General features: G+C 41.5%; 1 protein-coding gene across 1 annotated transcript; it reads right to left on the bottom strand.

Moving 5' to 3' along the window:
• Window positions 1-1,914: 1,914 nt before the first annotated feature.
• On the bottom strand, window positions 1,915-20,862 carry IFNAR2 (interferon alpha and beta receptor subunit 2; the record flags this gene model as incomplete). Its single annotated transcript, XM_079705000.1, has 8 exons — window positions 1,915-2,628; window positions 7,042-7,172; window positions 12,642-12,810; window positions 14,435-14,595; window positions 16,602-16,774; window positions 18,125-18,248; window positions 19,706-19,747; window positions 20,808-20,862. 8 exons carry the CDS (start codon window positions 20,860-20,862, stop codon window positions 1,921-1,923), a joined length of 1,563 nt encoding a protein of 520 aa, XP_079561126.1. The 3' UTR covers window positions 1,915-1,920.
• Between the last annotated feature and the right edge of the window lie 545 nt (window positions 20,863-21,407).

The raw sequence follows: 21,407 nt of genomic DNA, 5'->3' as shown, positions 1-21,407 counted from the left end.
CACGGCCTCTGTAATTCCCTCTCCCCTCAAATAAACTGATTTTAAAGCACTCCATTAGCAAATCCAGTTGAGAGGGCCTTCTTTACCGTCACTCCCCCCTCCCCCCAGGGATAAGCAACAACACAAAGCCAAGTCATTTCTTTGGCAATAATCGTTTCTCTCACAACACTGCTGAGAAAGCCCTCATTTCCTCTTTTTCAGCTTTGTAGTGGTGAGGTTGGAAAACCCAGAGCAGGGTAAGTACCAGGGGGTGTAAGACACTGCCTGACGTCTGTCGCTAAAACACCTCACATGAACTTGAACGCAGGGAGGGAGAATGTGCCTTTGGCACCCACAGGCCACTGCACAGAGTTGGAGAGAGTTTTGTGCAACCTAGAGATGCCAGCAGAACCACACATCCTCTGCATATATATCCTGTCTAATAAGAAACAACTCTGAAGACATTCCCAAGTTTATATTAAAAAGCGTGTTTTCTTTTTTTTACCAACCTCCAACCATTGTACAAAATTAAATCTTAAAATATGACACAGAGATTCTATCCCTCTCCCTTATGCAAACGTTTCTGTATTAGTCACCCGCCCCGCACTTGGTGTGTCTGTCTTCCTCACTCAGATTGAGGAGGGTTGTGCAAGGGGCTGAGAGTTGAATTTTCAAGAGTGTAAGCAACAGAATATCATCTGGGAGGTGCCCAAGACTTGGCTGGACCTTCCCTACTTCTTTCTTTTTGACATCTAATGGGCAACTTAATTTTTTTATTATTATTTTTTACATCTTTATTGGAGTATAATTGCTTTACAATGGTGTGTTAGTTTCTGCTTTATAACAAAGTCAATCAGTTATACATAGACATATGTTCCCATATCTCTTCCCTCTTGCATCACCCTCCCTCCCACGCTCCCTATCCCACCCCTCCAGGCGGTCACAAAGCACCGAGCTGATCTCCCTGTGCTCTGCGGCTGCTTCCCACTATCTATCTACCTTAAGTTTGGTATGTGTATATATGTCCATGCCTCTCTTTCGCTTTGTCACAGCTTACCCTTCCCCCTCCCCATATCCTCAAGTCCATTCTCAAGTAGGTCTGTGTCTTTATTCCTGTCTTACCCCTAGGTTCTTCATGACAGTTTTTTTTTCTTAAATTCCATATATATGTGTTAGCATACGGAATTTGTCTTTCTCTTTCTGACTTACTTCACTCTGTATGACAGACTCTAGGTCCATCCACCTCATTACAAATAGCTCAATTTCATTTCTTTTTATGGCTGAGTAATATTCCATCGTATATATGTGCCACATCTTCTTTATCCATTCATCCGATGATGGACACTTAGGTTGTTTCCATGTCCGGGCTATTGTGAATAGAGCTGCAATGAACATTGTGGTACATGACTCTTTTTGAATTATGGTTTCCTCAGGGTATATGCCCAGTAGTGGGATTGCTGGGTCATATGGACCTTCCCTACTTCTAACCCAACCCGAAGCGTGTGCTTCTGTTTCCTGGTGTGTGCCCCTCCTTTCTCTCCTGCAGCCCAGCCTCCCTCCTCTTTTTTTGCTGCTTTCCAGCTCTTCCCCGGAGCCTGTGGAAAACAATGCTGACTGCTCCTGCTATAAACCCTGCTCTTTACGCTGGGAAACATGATGCAGAAACATTAGACATCCATGAGAATAAAGGGAATGGGCAGGGCCTTTTCCCTTCAAAGCAAATCACTTTGAACTGGTAAACAACGCAATGAATGATAACAGAATACTCTGTTTCCCACCTCCCCTTCCCCCAGACTGGGAATTTGCACAGATGATGTCACCAGTCTCCTAATCCTTCCCTCGGAGAACACTTGGAGACCCCAAAGGAGCAAGTGCGGGTGCTGGGAGGGACAGCACCGGAGGTAGCAGGCGTCTAAGTTAATTAAATATTTCTTGATTCATTCATCTCATTACATAACCATCCCCCATGTCAACATCCGACTTGGAAGTGTCACTTTTATCAGAAGGAGCATCTTCAGGCCACGGGTACTCCGCAGAGGGGCCGGGGAAGGGCAGCTGTGTCCTTTCCCCACTGGCCACCAGAAGAAGGTTCGATTCTGTCTCGTCAGGGTCCTCTAGCACAACTGTCTCTTCTGGACCAGATGGTAACACTGGAGTGACTTCTGAGTCGTCGTTGTCCTCAGGGGCCCTCACGCACACAGAGTTCAAATCCACATTGAAGACAATTCTCTCCCCTGACTCCTCCGCGGGGCTGCTGTCCTCCTCGGAAAAGGTGTCCTGCAGCAGGTTCCCCCTCCCCTGGTAGCCCCTGCTTGTGCATTCCGACTGCCAGGGGCTGGGCCCTGGTGCCCTCAGGGCCTCAGCATCAGCCTCGGGCTCGGGCAGGTCACGCTCCTCAGCAGCCGGGTCACTGCAGTCTTCCAAGGTGGCCGAGGACACAGAGGCGGGACACAGCCTGCCCGTTAGTCCGTGCGTGGTGTAACCACCTGCGTTTATTCGGGGGGCTGCTTCATTATCGCTGTCACTTTCATCATCATAATTATAATTCCACACTTTCTTCTTTCTGTTGATGTGAATGACCTCCACGGTAGCCACTTTTTCCAACGGAGGCAGCCCGGGAAATACCCAGACTGACAATGTATAAAAATTCTTTAAAAAAAAAAAAAAAAAACAGAGGGTATCAATTCTGAGTGTTTGTTCTTTACTTTTTGACATCATAAAACTTAATGAGGTTTAACTACACAGTGATGGGGAAGGTGGTGATGAGGACGATGACAACAACAACAACAAAAATAATGGCTAATGGTTACATAGCGCTTACTATGTGCAGGGCACTGCTTTTAGGAATCTACACGTTATAATTCATTTTACCCTCACAACCACTCTGTGAAGTAGGCTTACTATTCTTATCCCCACTTTACAGATGAGAAAATGAGGCAGAGAGGTTAAGAAACTTGCCCAGGTTTCACAAGTTTCAGGAATACTAAGTGGTGGAGGCTGGGTTTCAAACTAGGAGGTTGCCTGCAGCAGAGACTGGTCCACTCCTTCCTACTGCTGTTTCCACGCTGCTTCTTGCTTGTCAGGGGGAATCTATCCATTTAGTCTGGATAGATTTCAGCCCTGGATTGCTGACATTCTTAAGGGTATCAAGGAACTGTGAGTAAGGAGAGATTCTAGGGAGCCGATTCCACTGGGGTCAAAGCCCTCTGGACTGGAGGACCTTAAAGAGGCAGGTGACCCCTAAAGGGTCAGAGATGAGAAGAGCAGGGAGACTGCAGCTTGCTCTGATCCAGCACCTCCAGGACACAGAAGGTGAGGTGGGCTAAGGAGACTGGCTACAATGGGGTCATGCTGAGGAGGGTGGTCACGAGATTCCTGTCACAGACCTGGAATCATCAATGACATCCTCCTCCTCTCTATTCTCTTGCTCAGGCTGCCCAATTTGACAAGCCTACTCTTCCCTGACTCTATCCAGACCTAGCCTTGGGATGAATTGTTCCATTGGGTTGTTCATCATTTTTCTTATTGATTTATGGGGGCTCTCTATATAATCTATAATCTAGATGCCAATTATTTGCTGATTATTTATGCTACATGTAATTTTCCCCAGTCTCTGGTTTAACATTTTACTCTCTTTATGATAACATTTCATGGAAAGAAGTTCTCAATTTTAATGTAAGAAGATGTATCACTTTTCTTTCTTCATGGTTTCTGCTGAATCTTCCTTGCCCCAAAGTAAGAATCTCCTTTATTGCCTTCTAAAACTTTTAACAGTTTTGCCTTTCACATTACAGTCTTTAATAAGCCTGAAATTGATGTTTGTGTATGGTGTGAGGTAGGGATCCAATTTCATTTCCCCCCATATAGATAACATTGATTGACCTGTCAATCCTTTCCCCATTGCAATTCCTACTTGTCATTAGTCATGTTTCCGCATATGTGGGTCTGTCTCTGGGATCTCCATTTGACTAGATCTTTGTTAATGTTTTTCAATAAGGTTAGATAATTTTCTCCACAATGGGCTTCTGACATCTTCTGTTAGATATCTTCCTTGTTTTTAAAGTATTTTTATTACCATTGTAATGATATTATAAAAACAGTATGTTTTCCTTTAAATCACATTATTCCATTTAACTGTATGATTCCAAGTTCAGAACCAGGTAAAACTAATCTATGCTGTTAGTAATCAGGAAAGTGGTTATCCTGAATATGGGCAGTGACTGACTAATAGGTAGGAGAGACTTCTGGGGAGGCTGGTCATGTTTTCTTTCTTGATCTGGGTGTGAGTTATGTGGGTACATTGAGTTTGTGAAAATTCACAGAGCTTTTTGCTATGATTTGTGTACTTAATTTCTTGGATGTTGAAAAGCAACTTATATAAAAATATATTTGTTTTCTAAGTGATTGTTGCTAGTGTATAAAAATGCAAGCGTTTTTATATTGATTATTTTGTGTGTAACACATTGCTAAACCTATTAGTCCTAATACTTCGTCTCTAGGTTCTGAATTTCTTACTTAGCCAGTCATATCATCTATAAATTATCATTGTCTCATCCCCCATTTTTTCAGACTTTAAGCTCCATAAGGGCACATTTTTTTCTTTGCTTTATTCACATCTAGATCCCCAGCACCTATAACATGTGGACGCACAGTAAATACACAACACATATTTGTTAAACGCAAAAGAGGAGAAGGAGGGGGAGGGGAGGGGGATGGGAGAGAGAGAAAAGACAATGTTTAAAAATTTTAACATCTGTTCTTGATTAAACATACATACACAAACATACGAGACCTAGGGTGTTCTGTTTTACTATTCCTAGAGTTTTTACTTAAACACAGAGTAACAATTTTTAATGGAGAAATACCAGGCAGACACAAGATAACAATACCTCCTGTCATTACTTGGGGTTAACACAATAACAGGTATAAATATAATTGGCATATAATTTGGGTGCATTTTAAGGACGGGGAGAGCCCCAGGGAGACTGGGAGGAGGGTTAGTAATGAGTTTAGGTAATTCAGGCAGAAGATTACCTAGGAGGTGATAGGTGTGGTGCTAGAGGCCTTTATATCTCAAGGCTGCATGAGAAATATGAATTGGAGTGGGATTTACCTAAGACCTCAAGGCCAAAGCAGTACATGGCCAACAGAAGAGTTGGAGTAAAGGCTGAGAGTAAACTTGAAACTGAACACTAACATAAAAGATTCAAAGTATACATTGTTAAAGATACAAAGATAAAAGTTACACTGATAGATAAAAACCAACCATTCTTGCAATACAGGGATCATAGTGTGGATGAAATCCAACACAGAGCAATTTACTTCTCATAAGCTACAACCAAATGCCATCTAGGTTCAAATACTAATTGTAATTAAAAACTCCAAAAGCACCCCTCCCCCCAAACAATCCCTCCCTCAACCCAACCTGAATAAGAACAAGAAAAAGAAGCACACATCATCCATAACAAAGAATGAAATAATGTCATTTGCAAAAACTTGAATGGACCTAGAGTTTATCATATTAAGTGAAGAAAGTCAGAGAGAAAGACAAATATCATATGCTATCACTTATTTGTGGAATCTAAAAAACATGATACAAATGAACTTATTTACAAAACAGAAATAGATTCATAGACATAGAAAACAAACTTATGTTTACCAAAAGGGAAAAGGGACAGGGGTGGGAAGAGATAAATTAGGAATTTGGGATTAACATAAACATACTACTATGTATAAAGTAGGTAAACAACAAGGACCTACTGTATAGCACAGGGAACTATATTCAATATCTTGTAATAACCTATAATGGAAAAGAATCTGAAAAAGAATATATATATATATTCTTCCTGTACACTTGAATCACTTTCTGTACACCTGAAACTAACACAACATTGTAAATAAACTATACTTCAATTAAAAAAATTTTAAAGAAACAAAAGAATTAAAAAATAAAAAGAGGGGCTTCCCTGGTGGCGCAGTGGTTGAGAGTCCGCCTGCCGATGCAGGGGACGCAGATTCGTGCCCCGGTCCGGGAAGATCCCATATGCCGCGGAGCAGCTGGGCCCGTGAGCCATGGCCGCTGAGCCTGCGCGTCCGGAGCCTGTGCTCCGCAGCGGGAGAGGCCGCAACAGTGAGAGGCCCGCATACCGCAAAAAAAAAACAAAACCTAAAAATAAAAAAAAACACTACACTTTTATCACCTGTGGAGGGACATTTATTTGTGGCTGTTAAAAAAATTAGAAGAAGAAGAAGGTGAATGAGTTCAAACATAGGAAAATAAGATATTTCTGATAATTTTCTAATGTAGAAGGAAAGTGACACGGTAGGGAAAATGAAAAATGATGGGCAAAGTACTTGAGTCAAAGCACATGAGGAGGCTTTAGAAATATGTAAGATCAATACCCAGACTTGGCTGAGTGCTAAAGGCTCTGAGCAGGAAGAATATGTCTCAGGAAGCAGAGAGAAAATATGAAGACAAAATGGCTGGTTTCACTAACAATGAACACAAATAAGAGCAACTCTGGGGGACAGTTATCCTGCGATAAATGAACAAGAGTAGAAAAAATGATTAATTAATGCCAGCAGAGCTTTGGAGAAAGGTGTCCATCTCTATGTTGACACTAGCATTATAAATTAATTCTTTATATTTTTATATAAGATAAATTCACTTCCTGTATCTATTCCATGGAAGTAATCCAAACTAAAAAGACAACCTGTATAAAAATGTTCATTGCATTGTTCATAATGGCCAAAGACAGACATGAAAGGAAAAGAAATCAATCCAAATGCCCTACAGTTGAGAAATGATTAAGGGAAAAAGGAGACATTAATAACAATGGAAAACTATGTTGATTATTGGAAATCATATGTGGACAAAGTATAAAAAGAAAGCAGAAAATTCAAAATAGAGGTTTATAGGGATGGAAAAGAATCCAGAGTGATAAAACACCTTGATGTTTTGAGACAATGGGGTTTTCTTCTGTGTAAATATTTAAGCATGTAATAAAAATTCTTAAGTTAAAATGAAAAATAAAGACAGGAATTAAAAAAAAAAATACCTACCAAAACTTTGGGGAAATCATTTCTTAAGCATATGTAACCGATCCGTTTCAGCATCATTACAATGCTTATGATGACAGCAGCTATTATAAATAGAGTAATTATTCCTCCTATTGTGGCAGATTCTGATGACTCTGTTGATGAAAAATTAAATGGCTTTATTTCAAAATAAATCCAATGAACAATTGCGTTTGGGAATAAATGTACATTGATCTGGCGGTGGAGGGGTTTATCAAGGGGGCAAAAGTTGGAAAAACTATTGTTAAATACCAAAGAATGGAAAGTAATCCAAGTGTACATTTTAAAAAATTGATAAAAATTCAGTTTTTAAAAGTAAAATTTCTTCCAGTTGATAATTATGCTCTATAACTGCGCTGTCCAATATGGTAGCCACTAGCCACATGCGACCATTCAAGTGTAAATTATCAAAATTAAAAAAAAAAACTTTCTGAGTCACACTAGTCAGGTCTCCAATGCTCAACAGGCACAGTTAGCATGCATGACAGGCAGGGAGGAGTGGAAAGGGGGAGTTTGTCTGAAGAAAACAACTGCATCACTCTGAAGCTGGACTTTGGCCACGCCAGGAGCCAAGAACTTGCTTTGTCCTGTTATGAGTTCTCCTTTAGTTTCTTGTCAAAATTACTTTTGGAAAATTTCAATTTTCTGAATGAAAATAGCTTTCTTCCGTAAGTCCAACTGGACTGAGAAGAAATCAATAGTTACATAACTAAGGCTCTCTTAAATTTCCAGAAAGACTTTTCTTAATATTAATCCTATAGCCACAGCCTCAGGCAAAACAAATACAGGAGAGGAATAAGTAAAGATGGCTCACATATTTTTAAAGTCTTGCAAAAGGTTAAAGAATGAACAGAAAGAAACTCAGTGAAGGTCTGCTCCCTCAGATGGCAGAAGATTCACAAACCCCTTCCATTCCCATCAAGAATGAATGGGTCATCTTCAAAAAATCTACAAACAATACATGCTGGAGAGGGTGTGGAGAAAAGGGGACCCTCATTTACTGTTGATGGGAATGTAAATTGGTAAGACCATTATGGAGAACACTATGGTGGTTCCTTACAAAACTAAAAACAGAGCTACCATATGATCCAGCAATCCCACTCCTGGGCATATATCCAGAGAAAACCAGGATTAGAAAAGACACATGCACCCAATGTCCATTGCAGCACAATTTACAATACCCAGGACATGGAAATAACCTAAATGTCCATCAACAGATGAATGGATAAAGAAGATGTGGTACATATATACAATGGGATATTACTCAACGAAAAAAAAAAAAAAAAGAACAAAATAATGCCATTTGCAGCAACACGGATGGATCTAGAGATTGTCATACTGAGTGAAGTAAGTCAGGGAGAGAAAGACAAATACCATATGCTATATGTAGAATCTAAAAAAATGGTACAAATGAACTTATTTACAAAACAGAAACAGAGTCACAGATGTAAGAAAGAAACTCATGGTTACTGGAGGGAAGCAGGGGGGAATAAACTGGGAGACTGGGATGGACATATACACAGTACTGTATATAAAATAGATAACTAATAAGGACCTACTGCATAGCGCAGGGAACTCTACTCAATACTCTGTAATGACCTATATTGGAAAAGAATCTAAAAAAGGGTGGATATGTGGATATGTACAGCTGATTCACCTTGCTGTACACGTGAAACTAACACAACATTGTAAATCAACTATATTCCAATGAAAAAAACAAGACTGAATGAAGGCATGTCATATCAATGGCAGTTCTAGAATCAGATCTAGCCATAAAGGCACACCTTTATAATACAAAATTCTTACACGTATACAGCTCACATTCCTGAAGAGGATTCTGTGAACCAAAGTGATTTCTTTGGAGAAGCAATGTCATGGAATTCTGACCCATGTGTCCACCCCTCCTCCTGCCCCCGTGAGTCACTTGAACTAGAATTTTGGTTTTGGCTCTGCTTCTAGGGAATGTAAACCAGACACCACCCTATTTAAAAGAGACCTACCACCCTCTGCTTAATTTTTCTCCATAGTACTTACCATCACTTAACACACTATATATTTTATTTTTTAATCTTGTTTCTCTGTCTCCCAATATAAGCTCTATAAGCTCAGGAATTTTTATCTGTTTTGTTCACTGCTGTATCCCCAAGGATCTAGAAAAGAATCTGGCACATAGTAGACCCCTGATAAATATTTGCCACATGGGGAATCCCTGGTGGTCCAGTGGTTGGAACTCTGTGCTTCTGCTGCAGGGGGCACGGGTTCTATCTCTGGTCGGGGAACAGAGGTCCCGCAAGCTGTGTGCATGCATGTGGCACGGCCAAAAAAATTTTTTTTTTGTCAAACGGATAAGCACAGCTTTCCCTCAGGACCTTACTGAAAAAAGCCAACCAATTAGTTTAATGTTTGACAAAGGGGAGACATTTCTCCAGCTCTCTGGACTAAATTCCCCCATATCAATACTGCCTTAGGATACCAGTGTCCACCACTGAGTCCCAGTAAGTTAACTCTGGTCCCAGGTCATCCTTCAAGAATTCCTCACCTGGTCCCTGAGTTTGGCTAGTTGAGGGTGGCTCACACGGCCAGTTCGGATAGTGAGAGGGGCCACGTTATATGAACCTACTTGGTTCCTGAAGTTTCAGACAAGAATTGGGACATGAAATACTTGGATAGTGAGGCATACCTGTACTTTAACTGTCTCATGTAATGATAAAAATAATAGAGGTTGACAATAGGCAAGATGATGTGTTCACACCAAGGAAACATGAAGTGATGGGACAGCATGCTGCTGCATGACCATTTCTTAGTGGGTGAAACAGAGAAAAGTCAGGGGAGAAACTGAACCATCACAGAACAAGGATATCAACTTCCAAAGAAGCAGTGCCTTTAGTCAGGCTTGGACTCACTTAAGTGCAGACTGAGTTTCAGCAAACCACTGTCTGTCATGTCATATTACTGGGTTGTTTATTGCTGTGATATTGTGATTTATAATAAGAAGTACATATTTGGTCTTTGTCCCCAGTTCTGAAACCCTTAGAATTTCCTAAGTGATTAGAGCAAAGAAAGTGAAAGGAGCATTTTTCGTTATTCATAACAAGCCCCTCTCAACCTCACTTGGTTTACATTAAGGAGGTGATTTTTGGAAAGCCCCAGAGGATGGGCTCTGGTTGCCAGGGGAACCAACCCTGTGATTTAGAGAGTTGGAACTTTCAGCCCCACCCCTTGACCTCTGGGGAGGGGAGAAGTGGGAGGTTGAAGTAATTGCCAATGGCCAAGGATTTAATCTGTCATGTCTACATAAGCCTCCTTAAAAATCCTAAATGATGGGGTTTGGAGAACTTCCAAACCTTGCCCTATGCATCTCTTCCTTCTGGCTATTCCTGAGTTGCAACCTTTTATAATAAACAGGAATCTAGTAAGTAAACTGTTTCCCTGAGTTCTGTGAGCCATTCTAGCAAATTATCAAAGCCAAGGAGAGGACTGTGGGAATCTCCGATTTATAGCTTTTTGGTCAGAGTCCACATGACAACGTGAACCTGCGACTGGCGTTTAAGTGGGGGAGGGGCAGACTTGTGGGACTGAGCCCTTAACCTGTGGGATCTGATGCTTTCTCCAAGCAGATGGCGTTAGAATTGAGTTAAATTGTATGACGATGAGCTGATGTGGAAGAAGTGTTTGGTGTGGGAAAAAGCCCCCCACAGATTTGTAGTACAGAAGTATTCTGTTGAGCAGAGGAGAAATAATTGCTTCATTCAATTGGTTTCACAGCTCTGTTTGTTTATAAGATCATGGTATAGTAGTAGTAATAATAATAATAATAATAATAATAATAATAATAATAATAATAATATCTGGCCTTTGTCCCTGGTTCTCGGCACAGAATTTCAAAAACCCTTGGAATTTCCTCAGTGATGGGAGTTCTTTTTGGGGACCATATCTGAGTTTATGTTAATGAGCTGAACTTCTGGAAATTCTGGTCCCACCCCTGACCTCTAGGGAGGGGAGAGGGGCTGGAGATTGAGTTAATCATGAATGGCCGATGATTTAATTAACCATGCCTACGTAATGAACCCAATAAAAACTCTGGACAGTGAGGCTTGGGGAAATTCTGGTTGGTGAACATATCAAAGTATAGGGAGGGTGGTGTATCCCAACTCTGCAAGAACAGAAGCTCCTGCACGTGCAACCTTCCAGACTATGTACCTCTTCATCTGGCTGCTCATTTGTATTTTCTATAATAAAATGGTAAGAGTAAGCATAGTGTTTTCCTGAGTTCTATGAGTCATTCTAGCGAATTATTAAATCTGGGAACCTCTGAATTTGTAGCCAGGTTGGACAGAGGTGTGGGTAGCCTGGGGACCTAGGACTTGTATGGCAAGTTGTAGGCCTTGTAGGATTTGCTGGCATCTGTAGTGAAGGCAGTCTTGTGGGACTGAGCCCCTTAACCTGCGGGGCATGCGCTAACTCCCTGTAGTATCAGAAATGAATCGAATCTCTGGACACTTGGTTGATGTTGAGAATTGGTGTTAGAACACAGATATGTTAATTTGTTTGGGGTTTACATTTCTGTAGGCATGAAGAATCTATATGCAGTTTTAGGTTTGCCCATATTTAACTGACATTATATAAATTATTTAAGCTAAAGTCATGAAATAAAATTGGCCTGTGTATCATTCCTTTAAAATTAGCCTGTGTATCACTTGATTCTGAGGAATACTGGAGAACAAAATCACACCGCCTGGAGTTACAGCAAACACCAGGCACCTTGATGTGCCAGGCACTGGTTAGTGAAGCTCACTTCAGACACAAATAAGCCATAGCACTTACAGTCACTTCCTTATAAATCTCATCTTATTTTATTTTTACTCTGGTAGATCAGAGCATTAAAGAAACTCTCACTGGGGTTGGGAAATTCAGAAAGGCTTCTTTGCGGGGGAGATTTTCACTTTTGGCAAAACAGTTGGAGACCTAGTGACTTCCTGAGAAAATAATCAGCAGTGGATGTTCCTAAGACTGAAGGATTGTTCTCCCTGCAAATTCCTCCATTCGAAGGAAGGTTTGGGGAGCATGCTGTTTACTGTTCTGATGCCTTGGCCACAGAAGGGCTTTCAGCATTCAGCAGTGACTATCTCATCCACACTGGCAAGTTTCTCTTTCATCTGTGAGCTACAGCCAACCTTCCTGAGAGCCAGGCCACATATATGAACCTTACCACATCCATCATTCTACCCTTTGATACCTCTGCAGGCAGTTGCTTCAGCAACCCAGCCTCCTCCAGCACTTGACTTGAATAATGGCCGGGCTAAGGGCACACAGAACTGAACTTGATCCTGACTCCCTGAAATAAAAGCATTTCCACTTCAGGAGGATTTCTGATGTTAAAAAGGAAGATACCTGTTTGTCCCCATGGTATGGCAATGTAAAAGTGACTCCACCACATGGTAGAGACTGATTGACAGAAAACATCTCTGTTATGTGCCTTTGTTGGAAGAAATGCCTTTAGGGCTCCACGACTTTCAGATTCTTTTCTTGAAACAGGTTTTCCCTCAGAGTAAAAGCAAAACATGAATTTTCAAAAACTGTCATACCTGATTCCCATCCAGGTTGAAAGAGGGTACACTTTAAAGGAGATCTATTTATTTTTCTTGGATCTTTAGGCTCAAAATAAACAGATACACAGTAGTTTGTTTTTGGAATTAACTTGTCGATGACATAACTGAAATTTTCAGTGATGTTTCCATTTATTTTGGGTTTATGCTATAAAAATAAACAAAAAAATCAGTAAGACTTTAAGTGAGAATTTCATTTAGAGGCAAGCCTTAAGAGAGTCTTTGAAGATTTGTCTTCAAATCTTAAACAGGGATAGAAATATCATAGGCTTGGCAAGCAAAAGTATTTTATAAGTTACTTGGGGCAAGCAATTTATCACAAAAGTACATGTACGTGTATACACACACATACATGCACACGCACACACACATGCACACATACATTTTTAAACCATGAAATCTAGTCTAGCAACTTCTTTTTACAAATGAGGAGGAAAAAGTCCCAATGAGGAATAAAGGTCTCCATGATGTCATGTTTGCAGTAAGATAATCTTGCAAAAATAAGATTATCCTATTTCATTAATGGTATGTGTCTATACTTCAGAAACTGCTTTTATACATATTAACTCATTTGATTATCAAAAGAGTCTGCAAAGCAGGCATTATTCCCATTCTCCAGGCGAGGAAACTGCAGCTCAGAGTGGTTAAGTAACCTCCTCAAGGCCACACAGCTTATCTGTGGCAGAACTGAGGCTGATGTCTAGTTTCCCTGTCTTCTCCTTAAAAACACTTTGCCTCTTCTTCCCCAGCTACTTCTGTTCCATTTTGGAATTAAAGAGATGATCTGAAGGTTCTTTCCTGAAGAATAACTTTTGTATAATGTCTTATAGTTTTCAAAGTACATCCTTCCCAGTAGATTTTTTTTTTTTTTTTTGCGGTACACGGGCCTCTCACTGTTGTGGCCTCTCCCGTTGCGGAGCACAGGCTCCGGACGCGCAGGCTCAGTGGCCATGGCTCACAGGCCCAGCCGCTCCGCGGCATGTGGGGTCTTCCTGGACCGGGGCACGAACCCGTATCCCCTGCATCGGCAGGTGGACTCTCAACCACTGTGCCACCAGGGAAGCCCACCAGTAGTTTTATAAATGAGGATTTCCACCAGCTCAAATACAACCTTCTATAATAATATTTTTCTGCAAGTTTATATTTGAAAGGAGGAGAAATTATTTTTTAACACCCCGCCCCCAAAGCAAACTAAAAGCTCATGCCTGGAAAACAAGCAATGAAGAAGAAAAGGGACAGAAACCAGAAGTGTCATGGTGAGAGGGCTGTGCTCGAAGGGAAACTGCAAACCAACAGTGGAGAGTCAGAACATCTGGGTTGCATCCCTGGCATATTCACTGTGGTCATCGTGTGATCTTAAGTCTAAGTGGGCAATGCTTGCTGCCTGTTTCACCAGAAGCTCCCTCCCACTGTGACTCATATGCGTAGTCCCTGCTCCGAGCCAAGGCCACCCCCGTCTCGTGCTCATGAGATTCCATCCACTCTCATCTCCTCCCCCAGACACTGCTCCCTGCCCTGCACCCCCCGGAACATTCCTGCTGCACACGAACATGCTGTCATTTCTTCCATCTTAAAAAGTCCCTCCCTCGACCTCACTTTTCCCTCCAGCTACCACAGCATCTCTCTCCTTCCCTTTATAGAGAAACTACGGAGACCTCTTTCCTGAAGTCAGACCACACTGAAGCCTAGACCCTTCAGTTTGAATTGTTCAAATCATTACAGATTTTTGGCAATGTATTCATTGCCAACTCAGTACTGTTTGGACCACTTACCTTCTTAACGATCCCCCCTGATTGTTCTTCAATTAATGCTAAGTAAAACTGTAATTCTTCCTCATTTAGTATCTTCGGAGCGACAGACTGAAATTTCACATTCACACTGATGTGGTCTGTAAAACCAACAGTCTCAAACTCTGGTGGGTCCAAAGGCAGTGCTTAGAAAACAAAACAAACCCCAAGGTCAGTAAATAAATAGCATAACCGTAATGATACCATTGTCATGATACAACCGTATCTCTTTACAACTGTCTTTTAATTCCCCGTGGCCCTCGTTGAGGCGTGGGTTATATATTTTTTTAATTGGTGAAAAACTGAGAACAATAAAAGTGAAGTGATTTGTTTACTATTACCACAAGAAATGGAAGACAGATTTGGGGATGAAAGTCAGTATTTCCCCAATGTTCAGGTTGTATTCTAAACACAAGAGTGAAAATGACTTCTTCTCATATAATAATAATAATAATACATAAACATTGCAGAAATATCAGAAAATACAGATAGGATTGTCCCTGAATGTGGTTAATTCTCTTTTGTCCATGCGGTACATGTGTACATATATCTACACATATAAAAACTGAACTAGTGTACACACACACATACACACACACACATCTAAACTAAAATTAAGTCATTCTTACACTGTTTTGCATGGTATATGTTTTCACTTAATTTATTTCATAAACATATTAATGCATGTTTATCTACATCATTACCTGGCAAACTATGGCCCGTGGGTTAGATTTTGCACAACCTGCAAGTTTGGAATGGTTGTTATTTTTGAAAGGGTTGTGAACAAATGAAGGATATGTGACAGAGACCATACATGGCCCACAAAGTCCAAAGTGTTTCTTCTCTGGCCCTTTTTAGAAAGTCGCTGGCCCTGATTCTTCATCATAATTTTTCACAGCTGATTCTATTCCACTAAGTGCTGTCCCATGATTTAACTGATTCCCTCTTTTGAACATTTAGATTGGCTCTAAGTTTTCTGAATAGAATCTATACATCAATGAGTATTCTTAGAGCTCAATCTTTGCATTTGGCTGTAATCATTTCTTTAGGACAAATTATTAGAGGAATTCTGGATTAGAGCAGGCACATGCTAAGCTTTTCAATACATACTGCCAAATACCTTCAGAAAGGCTGTGTCAAATCACGCTCCCTGCATTTCCTCTAAATCTGGGTATTTACATATTTTTAATATTTACCATTTTGAGTCTTGAAAAATGATATCTCATTACTATTTTAATATACATTCTTTAATGGTCTGAGTACCATGTTTTATAAGTTGGGCTATTTCTTTTCTCTGTGGACACATACACAAATAGGCAATTCCACAATTCCAGAGACTCTCATAAGTATCTAAGTTTGCTACAGCAGGATTCAGTTGTCATCTGAATACGTGCTTTGCTAAGCACCTATGTGCACATATACACCTACACAGCCTTTAACAAGGCCCTGAAGTCGAATCTTTCTCTTGGAAACAGGCTGAAGATCAGGACACTGAAGAAGTGATGGAGTCTAGCTGAGAGCCACTGCCAGCTGCTCTGTAGCTGTTAACACAAGTGCCAAAGGGAGCTGACTCCAGTTGTAGGGAAAGAAAGAGAGGGCAGACCCGCTCTTGGGATCCAGTCTTCTCTGAGTCTGGGCCCAACGTGTGCACACACCTGGGCGTTCACACGTGCAAGAGCTACGGGGCTCTGATCTGGGGCAGGGGCTGAAGTGTTAGGAAAACATTGGCCCAGGGAGTTGTGACAGTTCTTACAGGCCATCTGAACCCCGTTCCCCACTTCCTGTCGGGCTGTGAAACAAAGCAAAAAGTAGCAGCTTCTATACACCAGAAACGAACACAACACTGTAAATCAACTATACTTCAATAAAAAATAAATTCAACAGAAAAACAGCAGCTACTACTGCCTGAATGCCTGCCTCGTACAGGCATGGATGCAAAGGACAGGTTAGCATTGCACTTTTTGGAGAAGAAAACGGAGGCTCAGAGAAGAAAAGTCACCACTCCACGGTTACAGAGTTGGAAGTAGCAGGGCCAGGAGGTGAACCTTAGCCCTGCATCTAAGACACCTCTGTAGAACTTCCTACTTCACGGCAAAGCACATAACGATGATCTTGGTGATGATGATGAAGATAATAAAAAAGATCGACTCACTGTCCATTGCCAGGAAGAAAGAGCCCATACAACTGACCAGAGCTGCGTTCCCTCTGAATCCAACAACTTTGGGGATGTACATCTCTGTCATGTTTACCCACACATCTGTTAGGTCACAGAATGATCTTGTGATATTCGTACAGTCCCCAACGATCTTCATATCTTCTTGTTTACTTTGAAAGGCAAAGAAATGGTAAAAGAAAACTTCAGCATTTATGTGACGAGAATCCATTAACTGCAAGCCCCACTTCCACATTCTTGTCTAGCTCTGCTCACACGTCCCTGTGTTGTCATCTGCCCTCACCACCTTACTTCAAATGGCACACCTTACCCTGTGCCCCCCACCCCTCTCTCTTGATCCTTCTTTCCTGTCTCTATTTCTCTTCATACCATTTGCCACCGCCTGCCCCATTGTATCTTTGTTTACTGATATCTCTGCCTACTTTCAGAATGTCTGCTCCAAGAGAGCGGGGATTTTGCTTCACGGTTTGACCCCTGGCATGTAGTAGGTGCTCAGTAAATATTTGCTCTATGAATGAACGAGCAAATGTTGGGCGTTCATGGCAGAGGCCCCAGATCTCCCTGCCCCTACAGGACAGTCATGAATGCCCCTCGCTGAGACCGCCTCTCTCTCGGGCTGAGGACCACGTGGTCCAGTCCTAAGTCAGCCTGTGCTATATGGGGACAACACAGACATCTGCTCCCTTAAGCTTCAGAAAGGTAGGTGGGTGATACATGTGACTGCCTAACGCAGGGAGAAACTTAACGACTTTAGCAGGTGCCAAAGAGAAACCCACAAGAGGCCCTCCAGTGGGTCAGTCAGCAGCAGCAAAGAGCTATAAGCCAGATAAACAGCCAACAAAAGGACACCCCGAAGGGCTACTGGATCAAAGTAATGGCTTAGGAGGGTGATTGTTAGACGTGGGAAGAAGACAGCCAAAGAGGGCTCCGTCCATTAGGTCATGAGTCCCTCAGCAACCCCTAAGTAGGAAGATTAGCACAGAGAGGCTGCACTCTGCGTTGGTTAGTGACCAAGCCAGACTTTGGACCTGGGCCTGTCTTAGTCTGGGCCAGGCAGCTTTCTGATGTGCCACATGCCTCCCTGAGTAAAGGAAAGTAAACACAACCCATCAATATGGTCACCAGATCTTTGGACTTCTGTCCTCAGAAAATGCAGCACTTTTCAACACCCAGACTTACTGAATTAGAGAAATAATTGTGAAAAACAGAAACAATCATTATTTTGCTTCTGAGGCTTTGACATGGAGAAATTAGCTTTGGTTCTAAATGCAAGCTTTGTCAAAAATAACTTTGGGTTGTTAAAGTATTCAGTGTAATTAAAAATGGATGGGTCTTTTGTCTTTAGACTTTTAAAGCTCTGATTAAAAAACCGAAATTGAGAAGGGGTGAAAGAGGGGGAGAGAGAGAAAAGCTCTATCACAAGTAAGATCACCTCTTCCCCACTCCCCACATTATAGAAAGATAATATATTTAGCAAGAGAAAAATGAAATGTCAAACCAACCTCATGATGGTGTACCATAATGTATAGTGAGTTGGTACAATTGAATGGTTTTTTAATTTCCACGATAAGATTGACTGCAAATTTCGTAATGTCATCTTTAAAGTGCAAGATTCATCTGAAAAATCTAAAGGGAACAAGAGGAAAAAAATAAATAAATAAAGAGAGATTGAAATCTGGAGCCCAGCGTTGTATCTTGGTCACTGTTCAAGCTGTCCCTTGGGATCTGGAGGCTGAGACTTCTAGCAGAGAAGCCCTCCCAAGAGCCCTGGGATCTTGGAAACACAGAAGGAACTGGTTTTGCTGGACACGAGAAATGAGCTAATACAATTAATAGATGAGCAACACGTCGTCAGGGTGGACCGGCTCAGGAAACAGGAACTCGGCACTGTGTAAACAGAATTTGGGCTCACCTAATTGTCACTGACTCTCAGCGGCTGTTTGGATCAAAACAATCTATGTCATCCTGGGCCACCCCATCCTCTCAAGTCAACCCTCGACCCCTCCTCCAGTCCCCCTAAGTGGCTTGGTCCACGGCAAGCTTTCCCTCCTCTGAATTCCCCACTGTGCTTATTCCCTATCACAGAGAGGAGAGGGAGAATGTGTGTCCAGATTGAATCTTCCATTTCATCCCCAAGCCTATGCTGAAGTGTTGATAGGTGCTATTAACAAACCCATTTTACAGACTGTAAAATTGAGAAGTTGAGTTATGTAATGTTAGGTAGCTGGGAAGTGGCAGCAGCAAAGGAGACTTCACAGCTACATTTGTCAAACCCTGCCCTATATGGTTAAAGTTTCAAAAAGCATCTAAGTTTCCTATGGTTAGGACCTGGGCCTTTGCTTTTTGGTTGCCAAATCTTCATCCCCCAGGGCTCATCACAAGGCTTGGATACATATTTAATGCATAGTGATGTTTTGTGGACAGGTTTATATGTAGGTAAGAAATTTAGTTTAAAAAAATGTGTTTTCCCTTATCTGGTACCAGGTACCAGGTACCAGGTGGAAGAACGCAAATTAATGGGAAATTATTTCTGGATGACTTTTTGTTTGGCCCAGTCTGTGTCTCCTCATTCTTCTATTAGTGAGAATATTAAGAGGCGAATATTCTTTTAAGGGGTTTAAAGATTAACTCTAGTGTTAATTTCTTATAATAGTTTTATGAGACAAATGTGAAAACCAGTACTGGCTAAATTCTCCTTTAACAGGGAAAGTTTTGTGTTTTTTTTGTTTTGTTTTGTTTTGCGGTACACGGGCCTCTCACTGTTGTGACCCCTCCCGCTGCGGAGCACAAGCTCCGGACGCGCAGCCTCAGTGGCCATGGTGCACGGGCCCAGCCGCTCCGCGGCATGTGGGATCTTCCCGGACCGGGGCGCGAACCCGTGTCCCCTGCATCGGCAGGCGGACTCTCAACCACTGCGCCACCAGCGAAGCCCAGGGGGAAAGTATTTGAGGAAAAAGATTCAAACAAAATGGCAACAGATCTGGGATCAGGAAGCAAATTTCCCACACTTTTGACTTCTAAATGGTCACTCCAACACTCTGACCCTTACACAAAATTTTGTCAAGTCAAGAAAAATCTCTTACCAGTCAAAACATACGAGATACCAAACATGAGGCTGACGTGCACTGGGAAGAAGAAAAACATGTTAGACAAGCGACAACACTTTCACCAGGTTCAATTGACGATTGCTACTCTGAGTCTGGGATTCTTCCTCACAGATGTATTTATATTGGATTGAGACTTTTCTTGCGCTAAAGAAAAAAGCTCAAGTCAACAGTTCTTAGAGAGCTGACTTTGGTATCTGCAGCTCATTGTCTAAGGATGTTTCGTCCTGACTGGATCCAAAATAAGATGTTTGGAAGCTGATACTAGTCATGAGGGTTGGCTGGTTGAGGGACTGTCCTGAGAAGCAGTCATCTGTCTGGAACAATTCTCAGAATATGAATAAGCATGCTGCTAATTAAAAAACTTCCAAGGTAAAGATATTTACCAGGGTTGGTGGAAGAAGAAAGGTCTTGGTGATGGGAAGTGGGGATTCTCATTCGTTTCCTGGATGTCACCACGACTTGGCGAGTCGGGGGGCGGCTTAGGGGCATTTTTAGTAGGTGGGGGACCAGGGCTGTCATATACTCTCCAATGCATGGCACTTGTCTGGGGAGAAGTGTCCCACTCATGGATACCTTACTGATAAACTATGGAACAGATGACACAGGGATACTGAAATAGAATCAAAAGAATGGTAAAGAAAAGGCACAAATGAATAGGGCTATGGAAAAAGAAATCAATAATAAATGAAGTGTGGAAACCAAAGTTCAGGGATGACTTTTTGGTTTTGTGATGAGGAGGGAGATAAGGCGTCTGGCCTCTTTCCAAATGTAGGAGTACAGTGATAAACTCCACCCTGGATTAGAATGAGGGTATTAAGGGAAAGTACTCTTCAAATTACAGTGAGCCTCACCCCGTTCATTATTGAGCCTTAAGTCAATTATTATTTGTTTGTTTTCCTAAAACAACAGTAGGGCAGAAACCCATTGTGAATCAAACCATTAACGTTTGTTTCCTATCTACATTCCAAATGGCTCTTGACATTGGGCAGCTGATACTGGATCCTCAAGGCAGGGAAATCAATTGGCTACTCCCTAACAGGGTCCCTGGCAATGGAGCTATGAGAAAAGTAACACTTACCCATGGGATACAAATTAAGTGGTCCAACCGCTGAGACATTCTGGCTCAAAAGCATCTTTGTTATCTTATACGTCCTTTCTTTACTTTCACATCTGAAAAGCAATCAATATTAGGTGATCAAAATTCTGAAGTGTCTACTTAAACTGCAAAGATAATGGGCAAAGACAAGACAATGAAAGATCAGCAGGAAATTCCTGATTCCAGGCTTCCTCTGCCCTTCTGGGAGCTGGATCATGTACCCCATTACACCAGCAGCTTTACCTCAGCTTCTGGGACCAATTCCCTACCTAGGCAGGTAGAAATTTTAAGTTTAACTTTTGAACAGATAACACCAAAATTTTGGTTCCAAAATTTTAAACATATAAAAAAGTAAATAGTGAAAAGTCTTGCTTCCTTCAGAAAACTATATTTATTTGTTTTTTTGGTGAGTCCTTCAGAATTTCTTCATGCATAATCAAAAACAAACATGTACTCTTATCCCCCCACCCTTTTTTTTTTTTACACAGAGATAGCATATACATTCCCTGTCCAATTCCTGCTTTTTCTACTTAAAAATATATTTGGGAGATCTTTCTACATCAGCACCAAAGAGAATTTCCT

Source organism: Hyperoodon ampullatus, assembly GCF_949752795.1.
Source record: "Hyperoodon ampullatus genome assembly, chromosome: 5".
In the NCBI taxonomy this organism is placed as follows: domain Eukaryota; kingdom Metazoa; phylum Chordata; class Mammalia; order Artiodactyla; family Ziphiidae; genus Hyperoodon; species Hyperoodon ampullatus.
The sequence above is the reverse complement of the archived record's forward strand: the minus strand, read 5'-3'. Positions and strand labels throughout refer to the sequence as shown.